General features: G+C 42.7%; 1 protein-coding gene and 1 pseudogene across 3 annotated transcripts in view; both read left to right on the top strand.

Annotated features, from left to right (window-relative positions):
- Positions 1–417: 417 nt before the first annotated feature.
- The window catches only part of LOC133094951 (N-acetyllactosaminide beta-1,6-N-acetylglucosaminyl-transferase-like), a 39,190-nt gene continuing 12,007 nt past the window's right edge, over positions 418–27,600 (top strand). Inside the window, exons 1-2 of one of the 3 annotated variants that reach the window (XM_061195708.1) lie at positions 418–1,804; positions 3,561–3,907. In XM_061195708.1, the coding sequence (XP_061051691.1) occupies positions 880–1,804; positions 3,561–3,628 (993 nt within the window). In that variant the 5' untranslated portion in view covers positions 418–879 and the 3' untranslated portion in view covers positions 3,629–3,907. Of the gene's footprint in view, positions 1,805–3,560; positions 3,908–27,600 lie in introns of those variants that run through there. The other 2 variants (XM_061195709.1, XM_061195707.1) reach the window with 2 other exon arrangements.
- Positions 1,720–27,306, top strand: LOC133094953 (ferritin light chain-like; annotated as a pseudogene).

Consider the following 27,600-nt stretch of genomic DNA (forward strand, 5'->3'; position numbering starts at 1 on the left):
AATAAACTTGACATTCACTAACTTCAGCTTTAGCAATTTGGGGGTTACAATGGGCTGTCAGTTTTTTGGGGGGTTGGGTTTTTTTTTTCATTAGCCTTTATTCATCATACTGTAGCAAGTTAAGTGGGGAGGTTCGCTTGCTAATGTGCCTTTTTAAGGACCTTACCTCGTAGCAGAGAAAATTAAGTGCTGGAAAGAATGGCTCAACAGCTAGTCATATGCCGTGCTTTAATAGCATAGCCAGCCAATATGGAGAGGGGGGCGTGTGTGGAAAAAGGCAGGGTTAAGTGATTAATTTTTAAGCACTAAATATTTATTGACAGAATATCTCTCCAGGCAGTGTTCACATGCTTAGAACCCACGCTTTTAACTTGGCAGTGCTGTTTAAGCAAACAAACTCAGTCAGTTGAACACAATGATTAACAGGAAGTTGGAGCTGACACAGTTGCCAACCTTTTGGCCAGGAGAAGAGGCTGGGGTTAAAGTCTTAGAGCAATGGCTTTCAGAATAGTCAGTTCACCCCTTGGCGATTTTCCTGTAGGGAAACGTGGACACGTTGGAGTCAAAACCTCCCTGAGGCAACTTGTTTTTATGTAGAAACAGGTTGCAGGAAGGGGGCGTGGGGACTGAGCAAAGCAAATCCCAAAGAGTTACTTCAGAAATGTGAGGAGGAAAGGTGGAAATGCAGTGCAGTGGCAAACGAGGAGAAAAGGAAGACAGAAAAAAAGGACAAGCATGTTCAACTGGAAGGTTACAGAACAGCCGATCAGAACTGCACCTACCAAAAGGATGGTTATGGATTCTGGAGAAAATGTAAGTTAAATCTACCTATGCTCTGATCAGATCCCAAGAGACATTTTACTCACTTCCTGGTTTTGAATGATGGGCTCTTGGAAGCAGTGTCTTTTTTGTGTGTCTCTGGTCACTGCTCTGATTTTTGTGTTTGTTTACAATAATGAGTTATGGGAGAATAAAAATTTCCTGGGAGCATCTCTGTCCAATGCTTCGCTATTAGCAGAAGTCTGTCGTCAGATTTTTAAGGGGAAGGTTTTTTACCCAACGGAGAATGCATTGAAAACTACCCTCAGTGAATCTACCTGTTACGAGTACATAGCTCAAAGTCACTACATAACAGAAGCACTCTCTGAAGAAGAGGCTGGCTTCCCTTTGGCTTACATGATGACCATCCACAAAGATTTTGGCACTTTTGAGAGACTCTTCAGGGCAATTTACATGCCCCAAAATGTCTACTGTGTTCATGTGGATAAAAAGGCAACAGATACATTTAAAGATGCAGTGAAGCAATTACTGAGCTGCTTCCCAAATGCTTTTCTGGCTTCCAAGATGGAGCCCGTGGTCTACGGTGGGATTTCCAGGCTCCAGGCTGACCTGAACTGCATCAAAGATCTTGCAGGCTCTGAGGTTCCATGGAAATATGCCATCAACACCTGTGGGCAAGATTTCCCCCTGAAAACCAACAGGGAGATAGTTCAGTATCTGAAAGGATTTAAAGGGAAAAACATCACCCCAGGGGTGCTGCCTCCCGATCATGCTATTGGACGGACTAAATATGTCCACCAAGAACTATTGAGCAAAAAAAATTCCTACATGATTAAAACCGCGAAATTGAAAACTCCGCCTCCTCACAACATGACCATTTACTTTGGCACTGCCTACGTGGCCCTCACGAGAGAATTCGCTAATTTTGTCCTCCAAGACCAGCAGGCACTTGACTTACTGTCCTGGTCCAAGGACACCTACAGTCCTGATGAACATTTCTGGGTCACACTCAATAGGATTCCTGGTATGTATGTCTCTTAACTTTTGTTTTTATGAATAAACATTGCGTGGCCAATACTGAATGAACCACTGAAAAATAGTAAAAAAAAATTAACATTTTTAAAGATCTTTACAGTTTCAACTATTCATTAAAAAAATCTTTACAGCAGCTCTGCTCACAGAGTGGGTGATATAACTCATCTCCATTTTACAGATGAAGAAACTGAGGCATAGTGATTAAGGCAGAGGTAGAGACCGACTGTCTGACTTGACTTTGCTGACATACCAAGCTACCTTTCTGAGCCCATAGACCCACTTCGAATATGTGCTGTAGTCTTGAGACATGGCAAGGAACTGAGGAACACTGACTGGCAAATGAAAGATTAAACACAATTCTCCTTCAAAAGTGATGGTATTTAAAATCAGGCATAAATATGATAAATTAAATTTGAGCGGCAGTTTGAACACTTAAATAATACCTTTGCCCCTATTGAAGCTCCAATAGCTAAATTCAGATCATTTCAAAATGAGAGCAAGATACAACTTTAACAATTTTCATTTGCAAGTTCTTTCCTGGAACTGAGTCTGAAATTTAGAGCATCTTAAAGATTCCTAGACCAGTGCCTTTATTTTATAGACAATGAAACCAGTGTGGTTATATGATGTGCTCAAATTACCCTGCTAGTAAGCAAACATGCCAATTATAAACCAGGTTGCCTAAGCCTGATGTTCTTTTAAGGTGATTTTCAATTCGGTCTCAGTTGTTCCTAAACTTACTCCACATTTCCTTGGTCCAAGTTCCAAATGACTTGAATAATCTCCAGTTGTTTACAGTGAACTAATTCAGTTCTGCTAGTTCAATTTGAAATAAAAATTCAGATTCACAGTTCAAAGGAAAACTAACTTGAATCAACATGAGCATCAAGGTCATGGTTTCTTGAGATTAGTGGTTCAACCCTGGATACATATTACAGTCGCCTGGAGCTTTTAAAAATACATTTCCTGATTTCCTGGGTAGGTGTGGACTTCAGTATTTGTTCAGCCTCCAGGAAATTCTCAGGAACAGCCAGGGCTGTGAACCATCGTGGATGCTTGTTTTTGATGTTTGTATACAAAGCTTCCTAGACTTAGAATGCTTTTTTTTTTTAATTAATTTATTTATTTTTTCCTTGGTAATACTTGGCAAAATTGTGAAAACAGAAAAATCCACTGGGGAAAAAGTAGTTGCAAAAGAAACAACATACAGCCAGGTTAATATCTTTAACACATAAATACATCCCACAAATAGGAAAAAGGAACACATCAGATTAACCATGACATGTAGAAATACATATGCTAAACAATCATATACAAATGCTCACCACCAATACAAATTAAAATAAATGATTACAATTCTTTACTTCTCAAATTGGTGTTAAAAAAAAAAAACCTAACTCCAGGATGGGCAATGAGTGTTCTGATACAGACCACTAGAAAAGTATAAACCTGCACAGTCTTTCTGAAGGACAATTTGGCACATATATATCAAACGGCTTTGAAAATGTTCATATCCTTTTACTTAATTTTACTCCTAGGGATTTATTCTTAAAAAATAAACAGAGATAGGGAAAAGATTAATTTAAAAGTATTTTCATCATAGTGTCACTTATAATAGCAAAAAAAGAAAAATATTCTAAAATCCTAGTAATAGAGGATTGGTGCAGGCATAAAATCAAAGGAAATACAACTACTTAGAAGGCAGCTGTGATAGAATGCTTTTTAAATCTGTGGTTTTCCCAAAGCAGGAAGGGGTAATGTCCTAGTGATGAAAGAAATCAGGACAGGACTTCCCTGGTGGCGCAGTGGTTAAGAATCCACCTGCCAATGTAGGGGACACGGGTTCGAGCCCTGGTCCGGGAGGATCCCACATGCCGCGGAGCAACTAAGCCCGTGCGCCACAACTATTGAGCCTGCGCTCTAGAGCCCGCGAGCCACAACTACCGAAGCCCGCGTGCCTAGAGCCCGTGCTCCGCAGCAAGAGAAGCCACGGCAATGAGAAGCCCGCGCACCACAATGAAGACCCAACGCAGCCAAAAATAAATAAATAAATTTAAAATAAATAAATAAATATAACTGTTAAAAAAGAAATCAGGACAAGGACCTACTGTATAGCACAGAGAACTATACTCAATATCTTGTGATAACCTATAATGGAAAAGAATCTGAAAAAAAGATATATATATGTGTATATATATATGAATCACTTTGCTGTACACTTGAAACTAACATTGTAAATCAACTATATTTCAATAAAAATTTTTATTTTTTATTACTTTTTTAATTAAAAAAATATAAAATGACCTCTTTTGGCAGAGATCATGGTCAAAAAAGAAATCAGGGCTCAAGAAATTGAAGTGGGGAGGCATGACCATTAAGCTGTTTATATGGGATTGTAGTACCCAGAATGAGGGAGGTAAAAGCCCCTCTTCTCACTTTTGTGTTGCTTGGACCACATATGTATTGACCATTCAGGTCTGGGCACCAACCTGTAAAGGGAGACATTGACAAAGCAGATTCCAAAGAGAGTAGCCAGGAAGGTTAAAAGGCCAGACCCCATTTTTTAAAGAAGGGACCAAGACAAACGAAAAGGATATTCAATCTGCAAAAGACTTGAAAAGGGATCACTGCCTTCACGTAATTAAAACGTTTGCCCAGGAGACAGAAATTGAACCAATGCCGTAGTTTTGGAAGAAGAATCCAGGGTCAGTGGTGGGAGATATAAGAACCCACGGATCCGGGATTAGAACGGGTAGCTTCCTCAGTGGTGAACAAGCCCAAGGGATATTCGGAAGCAGAGGCTGAAGAAACCCTGTCAAGGAACTCAATTATCAAGTGTTGGACAAGATGGCCGGTGAGTCTCTTCCACTCTGAAGTTCGTGATACTAACTAATGATTCTAATCTATTTATTGAACACAAGTGTTGAGTTCTCAACATGATTTCTCTATTGGAACTAGATTTTTACACCTCTGGTAAATACCAGCAATTACAGATCAGCAAAACAATGGAAAACAAATGGACTGCTCCATGCATTTCAAAAACTTAAAAGAGTGAGCCCTTAAAATTGTTTCTGTGTTACGGGAATGGAGGATACTTGTTAGAGGCCTGTGGCCCTTCACTGGTCCAGCCAACTCTTGCAGGACCTGAGCTGGGCCTGAGTGTAGGGCTTAGTCATGAGGAGGTAAGGGAATCAGAAACTTAGGTGGCTGTCTTGTTTAACTGTTCCTCCTGCTATGTGAAAATCTGGGTCATTTCTGTTTTGAGGGTCATTCTTTGCTGATGTATGATGTTCGTTGTTTGTTTTGGACATTTTAAGATTGCTCTAGTTGATTGCAGTGATTGGGGGCTTATTAGGATTCTCAAAGGAGTAATAGGACAGACGAAAAAAGATCTCACGGTTGAAACGGCCTCATGGGGAACTAGAACACCACCTGAGAGAAATACAGTGTGAGCGACATGTGTAATTTTAGATCTTTTGTGGCTACATTAAAGAAACAAAAATTAACAGGTCAAATGAATTTAAATCATGTATTTTATTTAACCCAATATACCCCAAATATCAGTTGTGCCCGTGGCTACTGGAGTCGACAGAGCAGGCCGCCAGGTGTCCTCCCTGCTCTGGGGAGAATGGTCAGCCAGCAGTGGTGCCGTCCGAGCCACACGGAGAAGTCGGCCGTGCTCGTGTGTCAGCATCTTCATTCTGCTTCTTTTTCCTTATAGGAAAGTCTTACCTCTGCTTCAGAGTTTTCACTTGCTTGTGGGCCCCGCGGCTTCTACTTTCAATGCCTTCCCCTCGTGTCTCCAGCCAGATTCTGGGCTGTTCCGTTGATGGCAATTCCTCTGTCTCCTTCAGATATTTATTCCCAGAGAGGCTTGCTGTGGGTCATGTCGTCACTGTACAACGAGCATCCCTTTTCTCATTCCAGGCCACTTCCTGGGCTGTGGCTGAGCTCTGTGTAGACACGCTGCCCTCCGTCGAGGCCCCAGACCATTCGGGTCAGGTGTGGCCAGGGTGGCAGTGTCAAAATGCAAAACAAAACGTGGTCTCCTAATACATAGGAAGGCCCTTCGGCCATGACAGGTCCTCTGGAAGCCTCTTGGAAGATGAGAATTCCTGGGTGGTCCACTCAAGCGAAGGGGCCCATGAGGACAGAAGTGTTATACAAAGAGAGTTCACAGGGGCCTTGAAAGATACTGCCCAACAGATTTCACCAGCTGTTGGGAAATGAGGGTTTCTGCCCTCCCCACTTCTCCTCCCTCCATCTTTCCCCCACTTTCCCCCCAACTCTCTCCTCCCCAGTTCCATTCGTTAATCCCGTCTACAACAAGACGGCCACATTTTAGTTTCTCATCTGACTCAGCTGTGGCTGACTTCCAACTGGAGAAAAGATCCTTTTAGCGGCCAGACGTTCACGTTCACTGCCTCCTACTTCCCTTATGAGTTATGCATCATGTGCCCCTCCAGGCTGCATGGCTCTGCCTGTGACAGGGGCTTTCAGTGGGCATGATTCATTCATCATGTGGTCCGTGGATTTAAAGATTTCAAAACTGACCAATGGTTTCTGCCCCACTTGCTACAAAGGAATATTTCTGATATGATTCAGTGGGAGCTTATTTCAAATTCATATTAATGAATGAATGAGAAAAGAGCCTTTCCTCCTTTCTCATTCTGAAAAAATCTCCAAAAAAAAAAATCTGAGAGCAGGTTTTGTTGGAGATGGGAGAAAAAAGGAATGCCAAGATATCTGATGGGGAAGGAATAGAGAGAAAAGAAGAAAATTGGAGATCGTGGGCTTGGAAGACAGATTCTACTTGCTTCTCATTTTTTCCCTCCAGGAACCAGCCTATGGACCAGCCCTTCTGGTATTCTCTGTCTTGTATGTACCCATGTGCCCTTGAAAGGGGAGGCTTGTTGAGTTTCTGCTATAGAGTCCATACTGGCTGGACTCTCTGTCATTATTGGAGGCTGGCTAGTTGCTTTAGTCCCTTTTATACGTACAGATGCAGTGCTGAGGTGCCGAATGCTGGAACCTTGAGAGGAGCGAGGAAGAACAGATCTAAATAAAGCTGCTTCTGGGAACTCATAGTCGTGGCCCCAGGGATTTGGCTGGGATCTTGCTATGTCCAGAGGGAATTTATGTTTCTCAAACACATTATGCTCACAGAGCTTCCAGGATCACTGGGTGTATGGGCAGACTTGCAGGGGTAGGAAATGTGGGGGATAAGTTTTACTATTAGCTTGAACAATCTCTGTTTTTGTATCTGCTAGAAATACTGACTTTTGTCAACTGCATAGGAAAGGAAATCAGTGAGTTGGGATATCTGTGAGTTCTTTTTCAAGGAAATACCATCTCTCCTCAAAATGATTAAAAATAGAACTACCATACGATCCAGCAATCCCACTGCTGGGTATTTATCCAAAGAAAACAAAAATGCTAATTCAAAAACATGCATCAGTATATACCCCTATGTTCATTTCTGCATTATTTAGTACAGCCAAGATATGGAAACAACCTAAGTGCCCATCAACAGATGAATGGATAAAGAAGATGTGGTACACACACACGCACACGCACACACACACAGGAATATTACTCAGCCATAAAGAAGAATGAAATCTTGCCATTTGTGACAACATGGGTGGACCTAGAGAGTATTATGCTAAGTGAAATAAGTCAAATAAAGAAAGAAAAATACCATATGATTTCACTTATATGTGGAATCTAAAAAACAAAACAAATGAAAAAACAACAAATCAGAGTTGTAGATACAGAGAACAAACAGGTGGTTGCCAGAGGGGAGGAGGCTGGGGGGTGGAGAGAAATATGTGAGGGAGATTAAGAGGTACAAACTTCCAGTTGCAAGATAAATGAGTCACGGGTATGAAACGTACAGCATGGGGAACAGAGTCAATAACACTGTAATATCTTTGGGTGGTGACAGATGGTAACCAGACTTATTGTGGAGAGTATTTTGAAATGTGTAGAAATAGCAAATTACTGTGCTGTGGAACAGGAACTAACATAGGTCAATTATACTTCAAAAACAAACAAACTCATAGTAAAAGAGATCAGATCTGTGGTTACATGGGGGTGGAAATTGGATGAAGGCAGTCAAAAGGTACAAACTTCCATTTGTAAGATAAGTATGGGATGTAACGTACATCATAATTAATATAATGAACACTGCTGTATGTTCTATATGAAAGTTCTTAGAGTAAATCCTAAGCGTTCTCATCACAAGGAAAAAGAATTTTTTCTTTTTCTTTTGTATCTATGTGATGGATATTCACTAAACTTATTGTGGTCATGATTTCGTGATGTATATAAGTCGAATTATTATGCCATATGCCTTACACTTACACAGTGCTGTGTGTCAATTCTATCTCAATAAAGACTTTTAAAATATCAAATTAATATTAAAATTTCATTAATTTAATGAAAAAATTATTAATACTTCATATTCAGAAATAACATTTCTTCCTATGGTGACCTATCTTAATTTCATACTAAGGAAGCTAAAAGGAGATTGAAGACAAAAAAAAAAAAAAAAAGGAATTAGGCCCAACTGAACTAAAATCAGTGGTCACCAGTTGAATGCATTTCAGGTTTCAGCAACTGTAGAGTGTTTTTGACAAATGATCTAAATAAAGATCTGTTTACTCTGCAGCAGACGGGGGCTCCCAATTTGCTGGTGGGATTTAAAAGCAGTCCTGGCTCTGCCACCTGCAGTCTGTACAACTTTGGGCAAGATGCTTAATTTCTCTGAGCCTGATTCGTCATCAAAATATCTCCTTGTCAGGGGACTTCCCTGGTGGCACAGTGGATAAGACTCTGTGCTCCCATCGCAGGGGGCCCAGGTTCGATCCCTGGTCAGGGAACTAGATCCCATATGCATGCCACAACTAAGAGTTCGCATGCCACAACTAAGGAGCCCGCCTGCTGCAACCAAGACCCAGAGCAACCAAATAAATAAATAAATAAATAAATAAAATTTTAAAAAATCTCCTTGTCAGACTGTGGGAAGGATTAGACAGTACACAAATTGTTCCCGGTCCATCGTAGGAACTCATTAAACGTTCAAAGAGAGGGGGAACAGATGAAGTTCTTTGATGTGGATTTTTGAAGTTTTAGTGTTACAATTTTAAAATTTCTGTGTGCGATCAAAAAAAAAAAAAGAAAAGAGAGAGAAGAAGAACATTTGGTTTTGAAGGTACAGGGATAATTTTTTGCTAGAAACTGGATATGTGGCCCACAGAGGTTACCCCTCAGCTGTTGCTTTTCTTAGCAACATCACATGCGTAGAGCCTTAAGTGGCTGGTTTCTCTTTCCTCTTATTAGGAAGCAGCATTCTGTGATGAGTTGAGAGCCTCTTAACTCTGCCAGGCTTCTGTCATCCTAACTGTCTAGAAGACAAATGGTCTGCAGGCCCTTCCTCATGCTGTTCCCTTGTTCTGAAACGCTCTTTACTTCTGCTGTTCATCCTGGTTTGTTCTCCAGATCTAGCTGAGATGTCACTTGCTTCCTCAGAGAAGCTTCTCTGCTCCTTTCCCTCCCACCGAAGCAGCCACCCTGCCCACCCACTTTACTCCTCCTTCGGTCATAGAGCCACTTCCATCGCCTCTTAACTGTGTGCATGGGTCCTGGTCGCCCTCAGCCCCGCTTCCCTGCCTCACCCCCACCTCCCGTACCCCAAAAGTGAGAACGTGAACTGGATGATTGCCACCAGGACCTAGACTTCTGGCTTGGCCAAAAGCTGAATTGGCCAAAGCAGACTGTTGAATGAGGAGCCAATCAATGGGAGAGAAAAGAGTGCGATTCTGTTTCTCCTTTTTAAAAAAATTTTTTAAATTAATTAATTTCTTTATTTATTTATTTTTGGCTGCATTGGGTCTTCCTTGCTGCGCGCGGGCTTTCTCTAGTTGCAGCGAGCGGGGGCTACTCTTCGTTGCGGTGCGCAGGCTTCTCACTGCAGTGGCTTCCCTTGTTGCGGAGCACAGGCTCTAGGCGCGCGGGCTTCAGTAGTTGTGGCATGTGGGCTCAGTAGTTGTGGCTCGCGGGCTCTAGAGCGCAGGCTCAGTAGTTGTGGCGCACGGGCTTAGTTGCTCCGCGGCATGTGGGATCTTCCCGGACCAGGGCTCGAACCCTGGTGGCCCCTGCATTGGCAGGCGGATTCTTAACCACTGCGCCACCAGGGAAGCCCTCTGCTTCTCTTAAACACGATATTTTCTCCAGATGAAGGAAATTCTCCTGCAGTTTTGCAGAAAGTTTATTTTGTTATTTTCAGTTCTAATTCAGCTTCTAAGCAGTCCCCGGGGGACAGGAATCCTGCCCCCTACTTCCTTTTCCAAAGGGCAGGCATCCTTACGACCTATGCTAAATCCATCAGAAAACTTTGGGAGTGTGGGTGGGTCTGCAGGAGTTAGGGGTCATCTGATCGCTGAGGTCAGCCTACATCACCTCTTCATGCATTTGGGGGATTGACACAGTCTTCGTTCAGGGCTAGAAAAGTAAAATCAACAATTAAGGGAATTTGCCAGTCACTTTGACCCTGAGAAGCTCTGATTTAAAATATTCAGAAAATGTAAAGTGCTTTATTTTGCTACCACTTGAATTCCATGTATAAATGCTAAGGAGACCGCTTGGCCTTTCAGCCAGTTTTTCCCCTAGGCTTCTCTTTGCCTAGAGAAATCCTGATTATCTTTGAGGGCCCAGCTGAACTGTACTGAGCTCTGTGAAATCTCTGACCTCGCACCACCCTCAGGCAGGGTTTGCCCTCTGTGCTCTTTTTTCCTCCCTGGTAGCCCTTATCTTCTTCTGAGGGTTTATTGCTGTTTCAGTATCTCTGGAGACCCGACAGAGTGCAGAGTCCTGGACAGACAGAGTGAGATTTCTATCTTTGTGGGTCTCAACTCACACACAGCGCTGGGCGTCAGACTGAATTTGATTCCCCTATGTTGCTACTATAAAATAAGCATGGTGTTGAAACAGTTTAAAAGAATGACAGAGCCCTTGAGGACACGACATAAACTGGTTAGAACCAACTAAGCCCAAGATGGTGGAAGATTCGGCTTCCAGTGGACCTTGAGCCTCATTGTAATGCATCAGCTAAATGACACACCCACAGGCGCCATGACAGTTCCAAGACCAACCATAAAAGGTCAAAAAATGGGTGGTGACCCAATGCCTGGAAATCTCCGCCCCTTCCCCAAAATAGTTGGAATAATCCTCCCACTCATTAGCCTATGAAATTACCCATCCCATAAAAATTAACAACCCCTTACCCTGGGGCCTCTCGCCTTTTGAGATGGCCCACACTCTATCTATGGAGTGTGTATCTCTTTGAAAAAATCTGCTTTCACTCTACTTCGGCTCGCTCTTGAATTCCTTCCTGCACGAAGCCAAGGTCCCTCACTTGGCAGCCCGTCCCGGGGACTCGCCTGAGACCCCGGGATGTGACCGTCCTCTCGCGCCCCATTTTTTTTTCCTGCTTTCATGCAAACCCAAATGCCTTCTACTGCTCAAATCACTGACAGCTGACAATCAATCCAGGTCTAGTCACTACAAAAGAAGGCAGGTACGTCACCATCACATGAGTTCTTTTCAATCTCAGGCACTGGACAAACTTCCTTTTTTCCTCTAAGTTTACAGCTTTATTGAGGTATAATTTACACACCACAGAATTGAGGTATGTAATTCAGGTATATAATTCACATACCGTAAAACACCTGTTTCAAGTACACAATTCAATGATTTTTAGTATATTTACAGGTTCACTGCCATGACCCCAATTTAATTTAGAATACTTTTATCACCTGCAAAAGAAACCTCACACCCATTTTCAACCCTTTGTTTTCTGTCTTTATAGATTTGCCTTTTCTGGACATTTCATATAAATCAAGCCGTATATATGTTTTTTCATGTCTAGCTCCTTCCACTTAATGTAATGATTTTGAGGTTCATCCAGGTTGTAGCATGAATCAGTACTTCACTCCTTTATACAGATGACTACTATTCTGTTATGTGGGTAGACCACATTTTGTTTATCCGTTCATCTGTTGTCAAACTTTTGGGTTGTTTCTACTCCTCGGCCATTATGAATAATGCTGCTGTCAACATTCCTGGGCAAGTCCTTGTATAGACACATGTTTTCATTTCTCCTGGGTAGATTCTAAAAGTAAAATTGCTGGTCCAGGGACTTCCCTGTTGGTCCAGTGGTTAAGACTCTGTGCTTCCACTGCAGGGGGCATGGGCTCGATCCCTGGTCAAGGAACTAAGACCCCACATGCTTGCCAAAAAATTAAAAAATTTAAAAAAATTGTTGTTCCATGTGGTAACTCTATGTTTAACATTTTGAGGAACTGCCAAGCTGGTTTCCAAAGCAGGTGCACCATTTTGCGTTCCCACCAGCAGTGTATGAGAGCTCCAATTTCTTCACATCCTTGCCAACACTCATTATTGCCTGTCTTTTTATTTTACCCATTCTAGTGGGTGTGCCGTGGTATCTCCCGTGGTTTGGTTTGCATTTCCCTAATGAGCAATGATGTGGAACATCTTTTCATGTGCTTCTTGGCCTTTGGTCTATCTTCTTGGAAGAAGACTAAGGGCCTTTTGGACATTGCTTCTTTGAACCTTGGTATTGTTTCAATCTCTGTTTTATAGATGAGGAAGCTGAGGTAAGGAGAGTTTGTGTTACTTTCCCAAAGACGCCCAACTCATAAGTGCCAAAGACACTTGAATTTGTTTTGAAGACTGGATGGATTAAAAGATGAAATTGTCCAACGTTGAATTAAGGACACACTGCATGGCTAAAAAGTTAATTCAGGTTTCCTCCTCCTGAATCCTTTGACTAAGCAATTAGCTAAGACACTTAAAACATAAAGCAACCCATTTAATCAAGATAATGTCCTAACATGTAGTTACTGAAATTTGACCCTTTTCTGTGGTTTTATGCAAACCATAATTCCTCCTCCTTTGAAGAATCAAATGGCTACAATTCCCTCCGGTCTAAAAAACCTTATTTGCTCTCTCCAGCCTATGACCTTTTTCTCCCAGCTCTTTAACAGTGAGATGAAGGGTTTGTGCTGGAGTCCCAGTTAATGTTTTTGTGGCTTTTACTTTTTGTTTCTTCCATTTCACAAGATTTGCCCCTTGGCCGCAGTCTCCATTTGTATGTGTGTGCATTGGTCTGTGCTAACTATATTTGACCACCTAGAAACTTAGGAGGGGGTTGTTTAAATGCACACCACTTTCCTGTTTCAAATACTATTTCTTGTGTTACCAAGCTTGACAAATTTAGGGCAGGGTCTGACAGAGTTTCGCAAGCATTTGTTTTTATCTCTGAGGATTGATAAATGTGTCTCTCTAGTTTTCTCCTTATTAGGAATGAAGTGAGCTTCAAATTCCTATAATCTTTGCAATCCTAACTGACCTCCTTCTAACCATGGTGAAAAATCATAACAATTTTTATAGAAGGTAAATCAGCCACCCTGGTAGAATTTTCCATTCGAATACTAAGCTGTGTGCAGCTGTTTTTAGCTGCTCTTTGTGACTTTACAGGGCTCAGTCCTGAGCCCTGTAAAGTCACAAGGCTTCGGTCTTGTCAATCAGGCAAAAGCTAGGTGTGGGGTGGCTTTCTAGCTTCAAAGCCATAAAAGGGAAGGTTAAGATAGGAGGGGAAGTGAAATTAAGGACAAGGCAGGATTGGGAATAAAATTAATTGCAACAGGGCTTCCCTGGTGGCGTAGTGGTTAAGAATCCGCCTGCCAATGCAAGGGACACGGGTTCGAGCCCTGGTCCAGGAAGATCCCACATGCCGCGAAGCAACTAAACCCGTGCGGCACAACTACTGAGCCTGCGCTCTAGAGCCCGCGAGCCACAACTACTGAAGCCCGTGCACCTAGAGTCTGTGCTCCACAACAAGAGAAGCCACTGCAATGAGAAGCCTGCGCACCGCAAGGAAGAGCAACCTCCGCTCGCCGCAACTAGAGAAAGCCCGCGCGCAGCAACGAAGACCCAACGCAGCCTAAAATAAATAAATAAATAAACATTAAACACACGCAAATTAATTGCAACAATAGGTCACTACTGACAAGACGTGGAGCCTGAGAATAGAAATGTGGAGTTGTCCTGAAGGTCCCAGGGCCCTGCACAGCCTCATTCTGAGCGCAGCTACAAACGGCTCCATCTTTTCCCAAAGTGTACGGAGTGCTTTAGGTTTTTTCCCAGACTGCTTCCTGTAATGGCAGGCTCTTTCCTTGTTATACTTTCTGTGCATTGCTGAGCTTCTCAGCTGTGTCTGTGCGTGCTGATCTCCTGGGCGAGGCTACAAATTGGCTATATAGTGATCCTGGCAGCATGTATGGCACACAAGGCCCACGGCAGCTGGGGACCCTTGGCCAGACACCTGTGGATGAGAGAATTTTGTTCTTTTTTTTTTTTTTTTTTATGGTTGCCAGACAAATGACTGTTTTCTATGTGCCCTGGTGTGAAAACTGTTAAAAAGTTACTTCCTTAATATACCACCCTACATTAAAAACCAGATTTCAAAAACTCAGAGGGGCAAAGTTTCTATTTGGTCAGAAAAAGTGGGGAAGAGCGGACTCTGGTCATGGTCTTTAGGTAGAATTGTTGTCCTGTGTTAATTCTGTAGACTGGGGCTATTTCCGCATCCTAGACAGCTCCAACACTGGCACTGTTTTGTTGATGCAGGTAATATAAATTTTGTCTAAAGAAGAAATTCTATAGAACAAATGTTTTCTCAAGGAGACAGCAGAAAGACTTAATACTGATGCTTCATTTGGCTGTCATTTAATACCTCTCAGACATCCTCTGAGGGAGGTAGATATTATTACCTCCAATTTGTGGATGAGAAAACCAAGGCTATCCAAGGTAAAATGACTTAATCTAGGTTTGTTTGACCCCTAATTCATGATCAGTCTAATACATCAGGCTGCCTTTTAGGAGTTCTGTGGCTTAAGTAACGTACTTAATGAAAATACTACTCCTTGAATATCTAGGAAATGTTTGAAGAGCTTAATGAGTTTTCAACCTTTTATTTTAAACTAATTTCAAAATTACTATACTTATAATACTTATATACTTATTAGAATAGTATAAAGAGCTCTCCTATACCCTTCACTTATGCTCCCCAACCCATAACATTCCACCATATTTGCCTTATTCCTTCCTTCCTCTCTCTCTCTCATTTATGCTTTTCCTGAACCATTTGCAAATTACCTCTCACTATTTCAAAGTGTATTTCCTGACAACAAAGAGGCTCTCCCATACAGTAGCATACCATAATACAGCCATCATGTGCTACAGCATTAGTCTTTAATCCACAGGCCCTATTCCAGTATCACCAGTTGTATTAATAATGTCCTTCATAAATCCAAGACCTGAGGAAGGATCTTGAGCTACACTTAGCTGTCATATCTCTTTAGGCTCCTCCAGTTTAGAACTATTTCTCAGTCTGTCTGTGTCTTTCAAGATCTTGTAAATTTGGAAGAGTGCAGGTCTGATGTGTCCTCATGATTAGATTCAAGTTCTGCCTTTGGGCAAATGTATCAGAGAAGTAATGCTGTGGAAGCATGAAATGTTGATTTGTTCTGATGGTGGTGATTTTTAAAATATTTATTTATTTATTTATTTTATTTATTTATTTTGGCTGCGCCGGATCTTAGTTGAGGTATGCGGACTTTTTTTTTTTTTTTTTTTTTTTAATTTATTTTTGGCTGTGTTGGGTCTTCGTTGCTGCGCGCAGGCTTTCTCTAGTTGCGGTGAGCGGGGGCTACTCTTCGTTGCGGTGCACAGGCTTCTCATTGCAGTGGCTTCTCTTGTTGCGGAGCACCGGCTTTAAGCGCAAGGGCTTCGGTAGTTGTGGCTCACGGGCTCTAGAGTGCAGGCTCGGTAGTTGTGGTGCACGGGCTTAGTTGCTCAGCAGCATGTGGGATCTTCCTGGACCAGGGCTCGAACCCGTGTCCCCTGCATTGGCAGGCGGATTCTTAACCACTGCACCCCCAGGGAAGTCCCCATGTGGACTTCTTAGTTGTGGCATGCATATGGGATCTAGTTCCCCAACCAGGGATCAAACCCGGGTCCCCTGCATTGGGAGCACAGAGTCTTACCCACTGGACCACCAGGGAAGTCCCTATAGTGGTGATGTTAACTTTGACCTTTGGTTAAAATAGTGTTTGCCAATGTCTCATCTCTAAAGTAAATTCCTAAGTATTTTGAATTGATTACTAATAACTGATATATATTTTTCAGGAGAAACTTTGAAACTATGTAGATATCCTGTTCTTCAAACGTTCACACCCCAGTTATATCATCCACTGATGGTTCTTTTTTTTTTTTTAAACATCTTTATTGGAGTATAATTGCTTTACAATGGTGTGTTAGTTACTGCTTTATAACAAAGTGAATCAGTTATACATATACATATGTTCCCATATCTCTTTCCTCTTGCATCTCCCTCCCTCCCACCCTCCCTATCCCACCCCTCTAGGTGGTCACAAAGCACACTGATGGTTCTTGCCAGACTCTATTACTCTGTCAGTTGCCAAATCCCTGCTTCTATATTGATTAGCTGGCTTTCATCTATAATGTCGAGCTTTCTCTTCTCTCCATGTGTTTGTTTGTTTGTTTATTTATATTCCCATGGACATGGATTCCCATTTTATTCAATGGGTTATAATCCATTACTAGTTTTACTTATTTTGCTATTCAGAGTGTTCCAGACTTGACCAGTGGGGACCCCTTCAAGTTGGCTTCTTCAACACACCCCCGTCATTCTTCGAGCACTTCCTTACTTTCTGGGACAAGTAGACCTTCCAAGCTAATCTTGTACTTAACCTGCCCCAGCTTTGGAGTCAGCCATTTTCTCCAAAGGACCCTGGTTCTATTTAGTAGAGATTGGTATTTAGAAACCAAGATCTGGTCACGCAAGGGTATTATGACTTCTGTGCCCTTTCAGGGGTCAGAGCTAGAATAAAATTATATATATATGTGTATACACAATGTCTATATACACATGTGACACACACATACACACTCACACACGTGCATTCTAAAACACATACTCCAGGAACTTCCCTGGCGGTCCAGAGGTTAAGACTCCATGCTTCCACTGCAGGGGCCATGGGTTCGATCCCTGGTTGGGGAACTAAGATCCTGCAAGCCCCGTGGCACAGCCAAAAATAAATAAACAAACAGTCATACCTTATTAAAAAAATTTAAAAAAATAAAACACATACTCCAACTCATTCACACATTATCTCATACATTCACATACACATGCCTATCTATCCATCTATCTATTTATATGTTAAAAGCCATAGGGAATTCCCTGGTGGTCCAGTGGTTAGGAGTCGGCCCTTTCACTGCCACGGTCCAGGTTCAATCCCAGGTCAGGGAACTAACATCCTGCAAACCACGTGGTGAGGCCAAAAAAAAAAAAAATCCACAAATTCACACGATCTCCAATTCCAATCCAACAACAAAGGCTTTATTCCTTTATTCTCCATTTCCTTCCCCAGCAGTGAGGAACCTGGCTCCCATTAACCTCAGTATATTCACTTATTTTCTCCATCCCACTCTATGTAACTAGTCTTTCCCATAGTGCTTAGCTGAAGTCCTGGCTCTGGGACATGCTGGTCCCACCTCCACCAACTGTAGCCTTGGCCCCTGGGCAGAGAAGGAGCTCGGAATGAATTTTTATACCCTTATAAATCTGTTTTTATTGGGAAGCAGTTCAATATAGAAATATATAAATTCAGAGTTCGGCTCTAATGCTACCTGACTTCTTGAGGTTGGGTAATATGCTGGACCTTTCTAAGTCTCACTTGCTTTTTTGTAAAATGGTGATAATAATTGTGCCTACTTCACAGAGGTGTTGTGAACGTTAAAGGATAATCTACATGACAATTGGTGAATCATTCTCTGCAAAAAGAGAAGAGATAAGGATGGTTCACAAGGGCTCTGTCCCTTGAGATTATTTCCAGGTGCCTGGTTAATTATTATCAGTTCAAGGATCTGGCCTGAGAAACCCAGTTTGGCCCAGGGCCAGTTATTCCCCTGGATCAGGTCAAAACCTGCAGAAATGTGATCACCTGAAGAGGGAGCTAGAAAGGTGGAATTTGGAAGTCAATTACAATATGAACTGAAGGAAAAGATTTGTCCAGATGGTTTTCGGAGCGATAAAGAAGCTGGAAGGAAAGGAAAAGAAATTTCATAGTGCTTCAGGCCCAGGTGCATTCTCAGTACATGCTGATGGACTGAATGTGAGAGAAAGAAAAAGAATGCTGGAGAAAGGAAGGCACGTGTCTTAGTGAAAGTGAAAACGGCTCTCCTTATTTCTCATGGTTCGACCATGAAGCAGATCTGGGTGCTGACACCCAGACGTCCCTGAACCTGCCTGAAGGGTACAGGATGGCACAGTGTAGTACTAACAGCACGAGCTCCGGAGCAAAGCTGCTCACATTCGAGTCCCGGGTTAGCCTCTGCTAGCACAGTGACCCTGGGCTGGGAGGTCACTGGGAGACCAGTGACCTTCTGAGTTGAGACTCAGAATTTCCTCATCGAGCAAGTAGGGGTGAGAGCCCCTGATGCCAGCTACCAGCTGTGTCATTCACACTTCTTGGTACCCTGTTTTAACATACATTCTGCTTGTCCGTGCAGGTGCCCCCTCCATCCTTGTCTAATCTATAATTTTTTTTTTTTTTTTGGCCGCTCCGTGCAGCTCGTGGGATCTTAGTTCTCCGACCAGGGATTGAACCCCCACCCTCAGCAGTGAAAGCGTGGAGTCCTAACAACTAGACCGCCAGGGAATTCTCATCCTTATCTAATGTAGATTATAAGTGCCTTAATGCTGGCACTCAGTTTTGTGTTGATGAGCACAGGGGTTTTTAAATTCAGTTTTGACCTCCTGTTCTGTTTCGTCTTGACTCCCTTTCTGCTGGGCATTGCCCACTGGTAGGAAGGAGAGGTCGTCGGGTCATGGCTGAGGGTGGCTGGTGTCAGGAGCCAGAGTGGAAACAGCCTTGGTCTGCTTAGGGAAGAAGTGACGTGGGCTCTGGTATGTGGTCCTGCAGAGTATTTGATTAGAAGTGGTAACCATAAATACTAGTTATTCCAGAAAGACACCTGGGAGACTCCGCTGGAAGAATATTTCTGGGAGAAGGACTTTGACTCATTATTTATTCATTCATTCATTCATTTCTGGCGAGATTATATAACATAGAAAGTGCACATATCATTAGGGTTCAGAATGATGCAGTTTCACAAACTAGACACACCCACGCAACCAGCATCAAGACACAGAAATAACCAGCATCCCACTTACTACCTTGATGTCTGACAGCAGAGATACTTTTACCTGTTTTTGTCCTTGATAGAAATGGAAATATACAGCATGCACTTTTTCTGTCTGCCTTTTTTTTGTTCCATGTTATGTTTGTGAGATTCTCTTTGTGGTTGTTGCAGGCAGTTCTACTGATGCATTCTCGTTGCTGTGCAGAGAGAAGGAGGTGTGTGCGGTTGGGGAGGGGGGATGATTTTGCCCCCCAGGGAACGTTTGGCGATATCTGGAGACATTACTGGTTGTCACAACTTGGGGAGAGGGGGCAAGGGGTGCTACTGCATCTAGTGAGTAGAGGCCAGGGATGCTTCTAAACATCCTACGGTGCACAGGACGGCCCCCCCCCCAAACAAGGCGTATTCAGCCCAAAATGCCAGTAGTGCCAAGGTAGAGAAACCCTGCTGTCTAACAACCGTTGGTGGGCATTTGGGTCTATTATGAACACGGCTGCAGTGAATGTTGAGCGATGCATCCTTTGATAAACGTGTACGCAAAAACCTGGGGATGGAATTGCCGGCGGAGAGGATGTGTCCGTGGATACTGAGTGGATACTGCCAGTTTTCCAGAGTGGTCCCAATTCACGCTTCCCCCAGGAATGCACGCGTGTTCTGGTTGCTCTGCGTCTGCACCGATATACGGTATTTTCTGACTTTTTCTCATTTTTAAAAAAAGGTTGTATCCTTCTCCTGCACCCTCCTCCTTCAGCTTATGGCACACTAGATACGCAAAACATCACTGTTTGTCGGTAAATAGTCCTAATCTATATTTTGTGAAAGACTGGGATTATGCACAGGTGTGCACGCTGTATACAGTAAATTAGAAAATGCATTTGGGGCAGGATGACCTGCAACTAGGGTTTCTCTTATTTAAATAACAGCAACTAGCACCTTTCTGTATATCCATTTTCTGCCATTCTTCCTAAAAGTACCAATTAACTTTCCACAGGAAACCTTATTCAAGGGATCAGATTATCCACCATTTGAATTCATATTTATTAAGTATTTCCAAATTATACAGTATTGTTTATCCTGAAATATTGGTTGTTTTGTTTTGTTTAGAGTATATTGTTTAGTCCTAGGGAAATAGATCAGGTGGGGTCATTGAGGGAAAAAAAAAAATCATAGAATTTTGGCATCTGATCCGTTGGTTCTCAAACTTTTCGTCTCAAGACTTTGTTAGAAATGGAAATGATTAAATTCCACCTAAAACTAACTGATGTCTTGCGGCAGGGGCCCTGCAACCTGTATTTTAACGACCCCTCCATGTAATGAGATGTCAAACAGAAGTTGGCAAACTTTTGACCTAGACTATCCTTAACCTCAAGTCACAGGCACACCAGTTTGGCTTTTGGAAACAAGTGTTTTGCTGAAACAATGAGTCAGTTCTTCCAAGGTTAAGTAATTAATTTCCACAGGTAAATTCAGTGGTAAGTTTCATCCTGAAATGTTAATTGGCTGTGACTTTTGTGGGATGATTGATTGTTCATTTTCTAAGCCCCCCAATTTCAGGCTGTTCATAGTACTAATGGCTACATTTCTGCTACTAAAAGGTTGCCTCCTAGCTGCACGGGCTTTGACATTTGCCTCTGGGGATTTGTGTAGACTGCCTTTTGCAAATATTTGCTTAGCATCCTTTAGCATGCAGGAATTGTTTCCATGACACCTTTGCTCCATCAAAATCAGATGCAGATCACTTCAGCTCACACTACCATGATATGATCTGGTACGACCGCCTCCTGGACCTGCCACCTAGGCCTTGAAAATTCTGTGTGTTAAACTTCTTACCCCCTCTGAGATGAGAATTTGAAATCATGCTTTGCGTCTGTGATCTAGACAGCAACTTCTCCTGTTGCTAATTAGATGAACGGGATAGAAAATAAAATGATTGGGTCCCAGGAGAAGGTGGATTTTCCCCAGTGAACCCCCTTGGAGGACTCCTCAATTATGGGAGAATTGTTGTTTTAGTGAAAGATGTGCTTCGGAAATATCTTCTTCTTCCCTTTAGCGTCATAATCATCACTGATAGATAGATAGATAGATAGATAGATAGATAGATAGATAGATAGATAGATATAGACAAATAAATAAAAGGCTTCATTTACAAACTATCTAGCCACCCAGAACAGAATAACTTAACTGGTTGTCCAAAGTGGATTAGATTATCACCCTTCTTTACTTTCTTGTGAAATACTCTTAGTTCCGAGGGAAAAAAATAAATCCCTATAGGGACTTCTTTGGTGGCGCAGTGGATAAGACTCCGCGCTCCCAATGCAGGGCGCCCAGGTTCGATCCCACATGCATGCCGCAACTATGAGTTTGCATGCCACAACTGAGGAGCCCGCATGCTGCAACTAAGACCCAGTGCCACCAAATAAATAAATAAATATAAAAAATAATAATAAAAAAATAAATCCCTATATTTTATAATTAAGGAATGAATCCCTGAGTCATTTGACCTGCTTCAGTAACAATGCAAACCACACAAAAATGACCTTCCAAAGAACAGCCATCAGTGAGACCAAGAAATGATACCATCTCACCTCATTTACCTAACCTTTTCTGCCGATATAACTTCGCCTCTCCATGCCACGCCAACAAAAACTTCATCAGACCCAGTCCTTCCGGTGCCCTTTTCACTATTTTAACATGATAAATCTAGCTTTTGCTCAAGCCTGTGTTTCCTCAGTTTCTTCCTCAACTCCAGGATAGCAGTTAATTGAGAATGGAAAAACAAGTCCCAGAACAATTATGAAAGTATAATGAAGTTTGCATTAGTACATGCAATTAAACCAAGGAAAGATGCGTGAGGAATTATGAACAGAATTCAGTGCTGATGTGGTACATTTATAGTTAGGTCTTTGTACAGGCGTGTGCTAGGGGGAAGAGAGAAAAAAGCGCTATTTGTACCGTAAAATCACTCCTCCAGATAGCTAGAAATCGGCTTAAAAGAAAAAAATCATGGAGACTTCCCTCGCGGTCCAGTGGTTAGGACTCTGCGCTTCCACTGCAGGGGCACGGGTTCAATCCCTGGTCAGGGAACTAAGACCCCCACCTGCTGCATGGTGTGGCCAAAAAGAAAAAGGAAAAACATCATGGATGGCTCTCCTAGCCTATGCTGTTCTAACATATAAATTAAAAGTGGGCAAACATGGGTTTCAACATTCCTTCTTCCATAGCTGAAAATTGCACTTTCAAATGCCCAGATGACTCTGGACCCATTCACGAGCATTGAACACACCGTGTGCCAGGCCCTGGTTGAGCTGGTGAGCTGTGGGAGGGAAACAGGGGGCAAAAGTCCTTACTCTCACCCTCTAAACATGCCTGGTACTTTGAGGCTGTAGTTCACTGATTGGAAGGTTTTTATCTGCTGCCACGTCAAAGAAGTTCTAGATTTACAACCCTCCCTGGGAAATTTCTCCACATTGGGCTTCCTTGTTTTTGTGTTCTTGATCGCTCTTGTCATTTCTCCAACTGGAATGCCTTCTCGGTGTCTGCGTCTCACCACCGGAAGCCCTTTCTAACCACCCTGCCTCCAAGGGAACTGTTTCTCCTCTCTGAGTTCCTGTCACATTTGGTGGACATCCTCTTGTTTGGAACCGAGCCATAGTCTTTCCTGTTGTGTTGGTTATCTTTTCAGCTGTATGTATTTTGAATCCTAGTGAACGTATATGCTCCTACAGGATAGGGGCCATACCTCATACTTCCTGGATTCCATCACTGCTGCTTAGCGATTCACCTTACAACAGACTGAATTGTAGCTCATTTTAAAAAGCTGGAAGGGACCAGGGAGAACATCCTTTATAAAGAGGAAGCGAGGGCTTCCCTGGTGGCGCAGTGGTTGAGACTCTGCCTGCCAATGCAGGGGACACGGGTTCGAGCCCTGGTCCAGGAAGATCCCACATGCTGCGGAGCAACTAGGCCCGTGAGCCACAACTACTGAGCCTGCGCGTCTGGAGCCTGTGCTCCGCAACAAGAGAGGCCACGATAGTGAGAGGCCCGCGCACCGCGATGAAGAGTGGCCCCCGCTCGCCGCAACTAGAGAAAGCCTGCACACAGAAATGAAGACCCAACACAGCCAAAAATAAAGAAAGAAATAAATAAATTTATTTAAAAAAAAAAAAAGAGGAAGCGAGTAGGGGCCTAAGAGCACATAATCGGCTAAAGGTAGAAAAGCGACCAGAACCCAGGCTTCCTCATTTTTGCACCATGCTCTGTTAGTAATCGTGGGCGTTAATGACACACAAGAGAAAGCACGTCTTGCATGGTTTCCTCCAGAAAATTGATTGAAAGTTGTGTTTTTTTTAATGTCATTTAATCTATCTGGTCAATCTGGTCAGAGTTTTTGTTTGTCAGAAAAAAAGATACCCGTTGCTCTGTTCCCAATTCCAGTCAAAAGAATATTTATCCATGAGCACCTGGGGATGTGGACTCCATTCCTTCATTCATTCAACACATTTAAAAATAAATAAATGACATAAATAAGGCAACATACGTATTTCTCATGACTAGCTTGAAGGAGTGGAAAAACAATAATACAAAGTAGACTTTCTACTAATTTCCAGTCCATTAATTCCTTAGTGACCTTGGGACTTTAAATCTTTCCCCTATCTTTATTTCTTTATTTAAGAAAAAACTCAAACAGTGCCGTATCTGATGTCCTGTGAATATCTACAGGACTAAAGCCTCGACTGTAAGAGCCTTCAAATTGTTTCTAGGAAATGTAGTTAACTGAGGCATAACTAGCACATTTACCTCCTAGTTTAAGAGGCTTTACTTACGTGTAATACTACTGCTATTATTATCATTGACGTGTGCCTCATGCATTTGCCGGCTGATGTGTACTTTCCACCATGATTTATTTCGCTCTTGTTCCTCCAGTTGGCACTTGTTGCCCGGGAGCTCCTCGACCTAACATCTTAGGTGGTGCTCCTTTGGCAACAAGGTGAAGTCCAAGTTTTTCAGCACAACATGCAAGGTCTTTTATGACATTTTACTTACGACCAGCTGCTGCCTGCCTCAAGGGTGTGACTTAGCCTGGCAGGCAGCGAACTTCACGTGATGCTCCCTCAACTCATCCTTCTGTAGGTCTTCCAGAGTCAGGCAAGTGCTAACTTGCCCCTTCCTACAGAAAGCCTAGGGGTGCTGAGGCTTGCCTTTCCCCCTTTGATTATTTCTTTATTTCACTGAGATTCCGAGTCTTCCAGTATTTCACAAAAAGAATACCCTCTTCATTTTGGAGCTGTGCTCTAGATAGCGTCATAATTGGAAAATTTCTTTTTTTTTTTAAGTTGAAGTATAGTTGATTTACAATGTTTCTTGTGGACAGCAAAGTGATTCAGTTATACATAAACATATATTTATCTATTCTTTTTCAGACTCTTTTCCATTATAGGTTATTACAAGATATTGAATATAGTTCCCTGTGCTGTACAGTAGGTCCTTGTTGATTATCTATATATTAGTGTGTATATGTTAATTCCCAAACTCCTAATTTATCCCTCCCCCATCCTTTCCCCTTTGATAACCATAAGTTTGTTTTCTTTGTCTGTGAGTCTATTTCTGTTTTGTAAATAAGTTCATTTGTATCCTTTTTTCTTTAGATTTCACATATAAGTGATATCATATGATATATGTCTTTGTCTGACTTACTTCACTTAGTACGATAATCTCTAGGTCCATCCACATTGCTGCAAGTGGTATTATTTCATTCTTTTTTATGGCACAGTACTATACCAGTGTGTGTGTGCGTGTGTGTGTGTGTGTGTGTGTGTGTATACCACATCTTCCTTATCCATTCATCTGTCAGTGGACATGTAGGTTGCTTCCATGTATGTCTTGGCTATTATAAATAGTGCTGCTATGAACATTGGGGTACATGTACCTTTTCAAATGAGAGGTTTTGTCTTTTCCAGATATCTGCCCAGCAGTGGGGTTACAGGATCATATAGTAACTCTATTTTTAGTTTTTTAAGAAACTTGCGTACTGTTCTCCACAGTGGCTGCACCAGTTTACATTCCCACCATCAGTGTAGGAGGTTTCCCGGAAAAATTATTAAATGATGTAAAAAACAATAAAGGCTTCTGAATGGAAGAAAAACCAAGCTTTTAAGGCGGCCCCGGAGAGGGTAAACACGTCTAGCCTGATTAATTGTCTAGTTCAGGAATAACTGCTTCCAAAGTGAGCCAAAGGTGTGTCAATCTTGTCCTGGCCTGCAGTCATGGGCAGGTAGGGAAGGCTGAGCGGCTCAGTCTCAGCAGCAAAAAAATGCCTGCTGTCTGTGCTGGAAAAGCAGGTCACATGGCCTATTAGGAAGGAAAGGGAACAGTTAAGGCCTTCCCCTCTTGCAACAAGTGGTTTTTCAAAAAGTTCTCCTATAGGCAGTTTTCAATACCCAAGGACAGCCAAAAGGGCAGACAGGAAAAAGAGCCACATTTTCAACACTCAAACAGTGCTGTTTTAAATAACGGACTGAATACCAAACAAATAGGATGAAAGTTCCTAATTTGGCTAATGTCTGTATTTCTCAATATAGTAACATTATTGATGTCAGTGCCCTAAGCCTGGAACACTAGGAATTGCAGAACTCCTAGTGAATGGGAAGACTGAAATAGCATTAGAAGTTGCTCAGCTCTTTCTAAAGCTTTTGGATTCCCAAAATAGAGAAGAATTTAGAAGACTACTGTATTTCATGGCTGTTGCAGCACATCCTTCTGAACTTAAATTACAGAAAGAAAGTGACAACCAAATGGTTGTGAAAAGGATATTCTCAAAAGCTATTGTTGACAATAAAAATTTATCCAAAGGCAAAACTGATCTTCTGGTACTCTTTTTAATGGATCATCAAAAAGATGTTTTTAAGATTTTAAGATTCCTGGAACTCTACATAAAATTGTCAGTGTTAAGCTCATGGACATTCAGAAGGGAAGAGATCCAAACAGAGACACAGGATATATTTATTGCCAGAGAATTGATCAAAGTGATTATTCTGACCATACAAGGAAGACAACCAAGGATGAGCTAATGAATTTACTAAAAAATATTGATGAGGATTCAAAACTTTCTGCCAAAGAGAAGAAAAAATTGCTAGCTCAGTTCTATAAGTGTCACCCAGACATCTTTATTGAGTATTTTGGGGACTGAGTGTTCCAGTGTTTGTATATAACTTGTGTATTTTAAGAATAAATTATGTATCCTAAAGATCCAATCACACTGTAATATTGGATGTTCTTCTAAATATGAAACTGTACTCACTAAAACTTTTTTGTATAAAAAAGACCCAGGGTCGCCCTTTCCTCCAGCCTCCGACCACCCTCCAACCTTCGGAGTCAGCCACTCATCTATCCACCCTCCAACCTTCGGAGTCAGCCACTCAGCTATCCTCGGTCACCGGGACCAGCCAACACCATTTTTTGAGCCGAACTCCTTATTACCGATCAACTATGAGCTCCCAGATTCGTCAGAATTATTCCACCGCGGTGGAGGCCGCCGTCAACCGCCTGGTCAACATGCATCTGCGGGCCTCCTACACCTACCTCTCTCTGGGCTTCTATTTCGACCGCGACGATGTGGCTCTGGAGGGCGTGGGCCACTTTTTCCGCGAATTGGCCGAAGAGAAGCACGAGAGCGCCGAACGTCTCTTGAAAATGCAAAACCAACACGGCGGCCGCGCCCTCTTCCAGGACGTGCAGAAGCCATCTCAAGATGAGTGGGGTAAAACTCAGGACGCTATGGAAGCCGCCATTAACATGGAGAAGGACCTGAACCAGGCCCTTCTGGACCTGCATGCCCTGGGTTGTGCCCGCGCAGACCCCCGCCTCTGCGACTTCCCGGAGCCACTTCCTAGATGAGGAGGTGAAACTCATCAAGAAGATGGGTGACCACCTGACCAACCTCCGCAGGCTGGCTGGTCCCCAGGCTGGGCTGGGCGAGTATCTCTTTGAAAGGCTCACCCTCAAGCACGACTAGGAGCTTCCGGAGCCCAGTGGCCTTTGAGGAGCCCCTCTGGTGTCAGGGCTTCTGCCTGAAGCCCCTCTCTGCAGCCACTAGGCAGCTTTTTAACCACCCTGGAGCCCTCTCCCAAGCCTTGGACCAAATGGAAACAATAAAGCTTTTTGCAGCAAAAAAAAAAAAAATGGGAAAATGGTTGCAGCACCGGTGACAAGACAATTCATTCAACAGCCAATAGACATTGACAGGCCTGGATGTGCCAGGCGCTGTGCATACAAAAAAGCCCTTCCCTCTTGGAGCTTAGGGCCCAGGCTCCTCATCCTGCTTCCACTGAAAGAGCTCTGCCAGCTCCCCTACTTCCCCCACCAAGGCCAGGAGGAGGTTCCGAGGTTGGTGGAACTGGTCCCAGTCTCGTTCAGCAGCAAACTCAGCATGGAGGCGGCGGATGTCCTCGAGCCTTGGTTCCGAGCTGAATCATA

The sequence above is a fragment of the Eubalaena glacialis genome, chromosome 7 (assembly GCF_028564815.1).
Source record: "Eubalaena glacialis isolate mEubGla1 chromosome 7, mEubGla1.1.hap2.+ XY, whole genome shotgun sequence".
NCBI lineage: Eukaryota > Metazoa > Chordata > Mammalia > Artiodactyla > Balaenidae > Eubalaena > Eubalaena glacialis.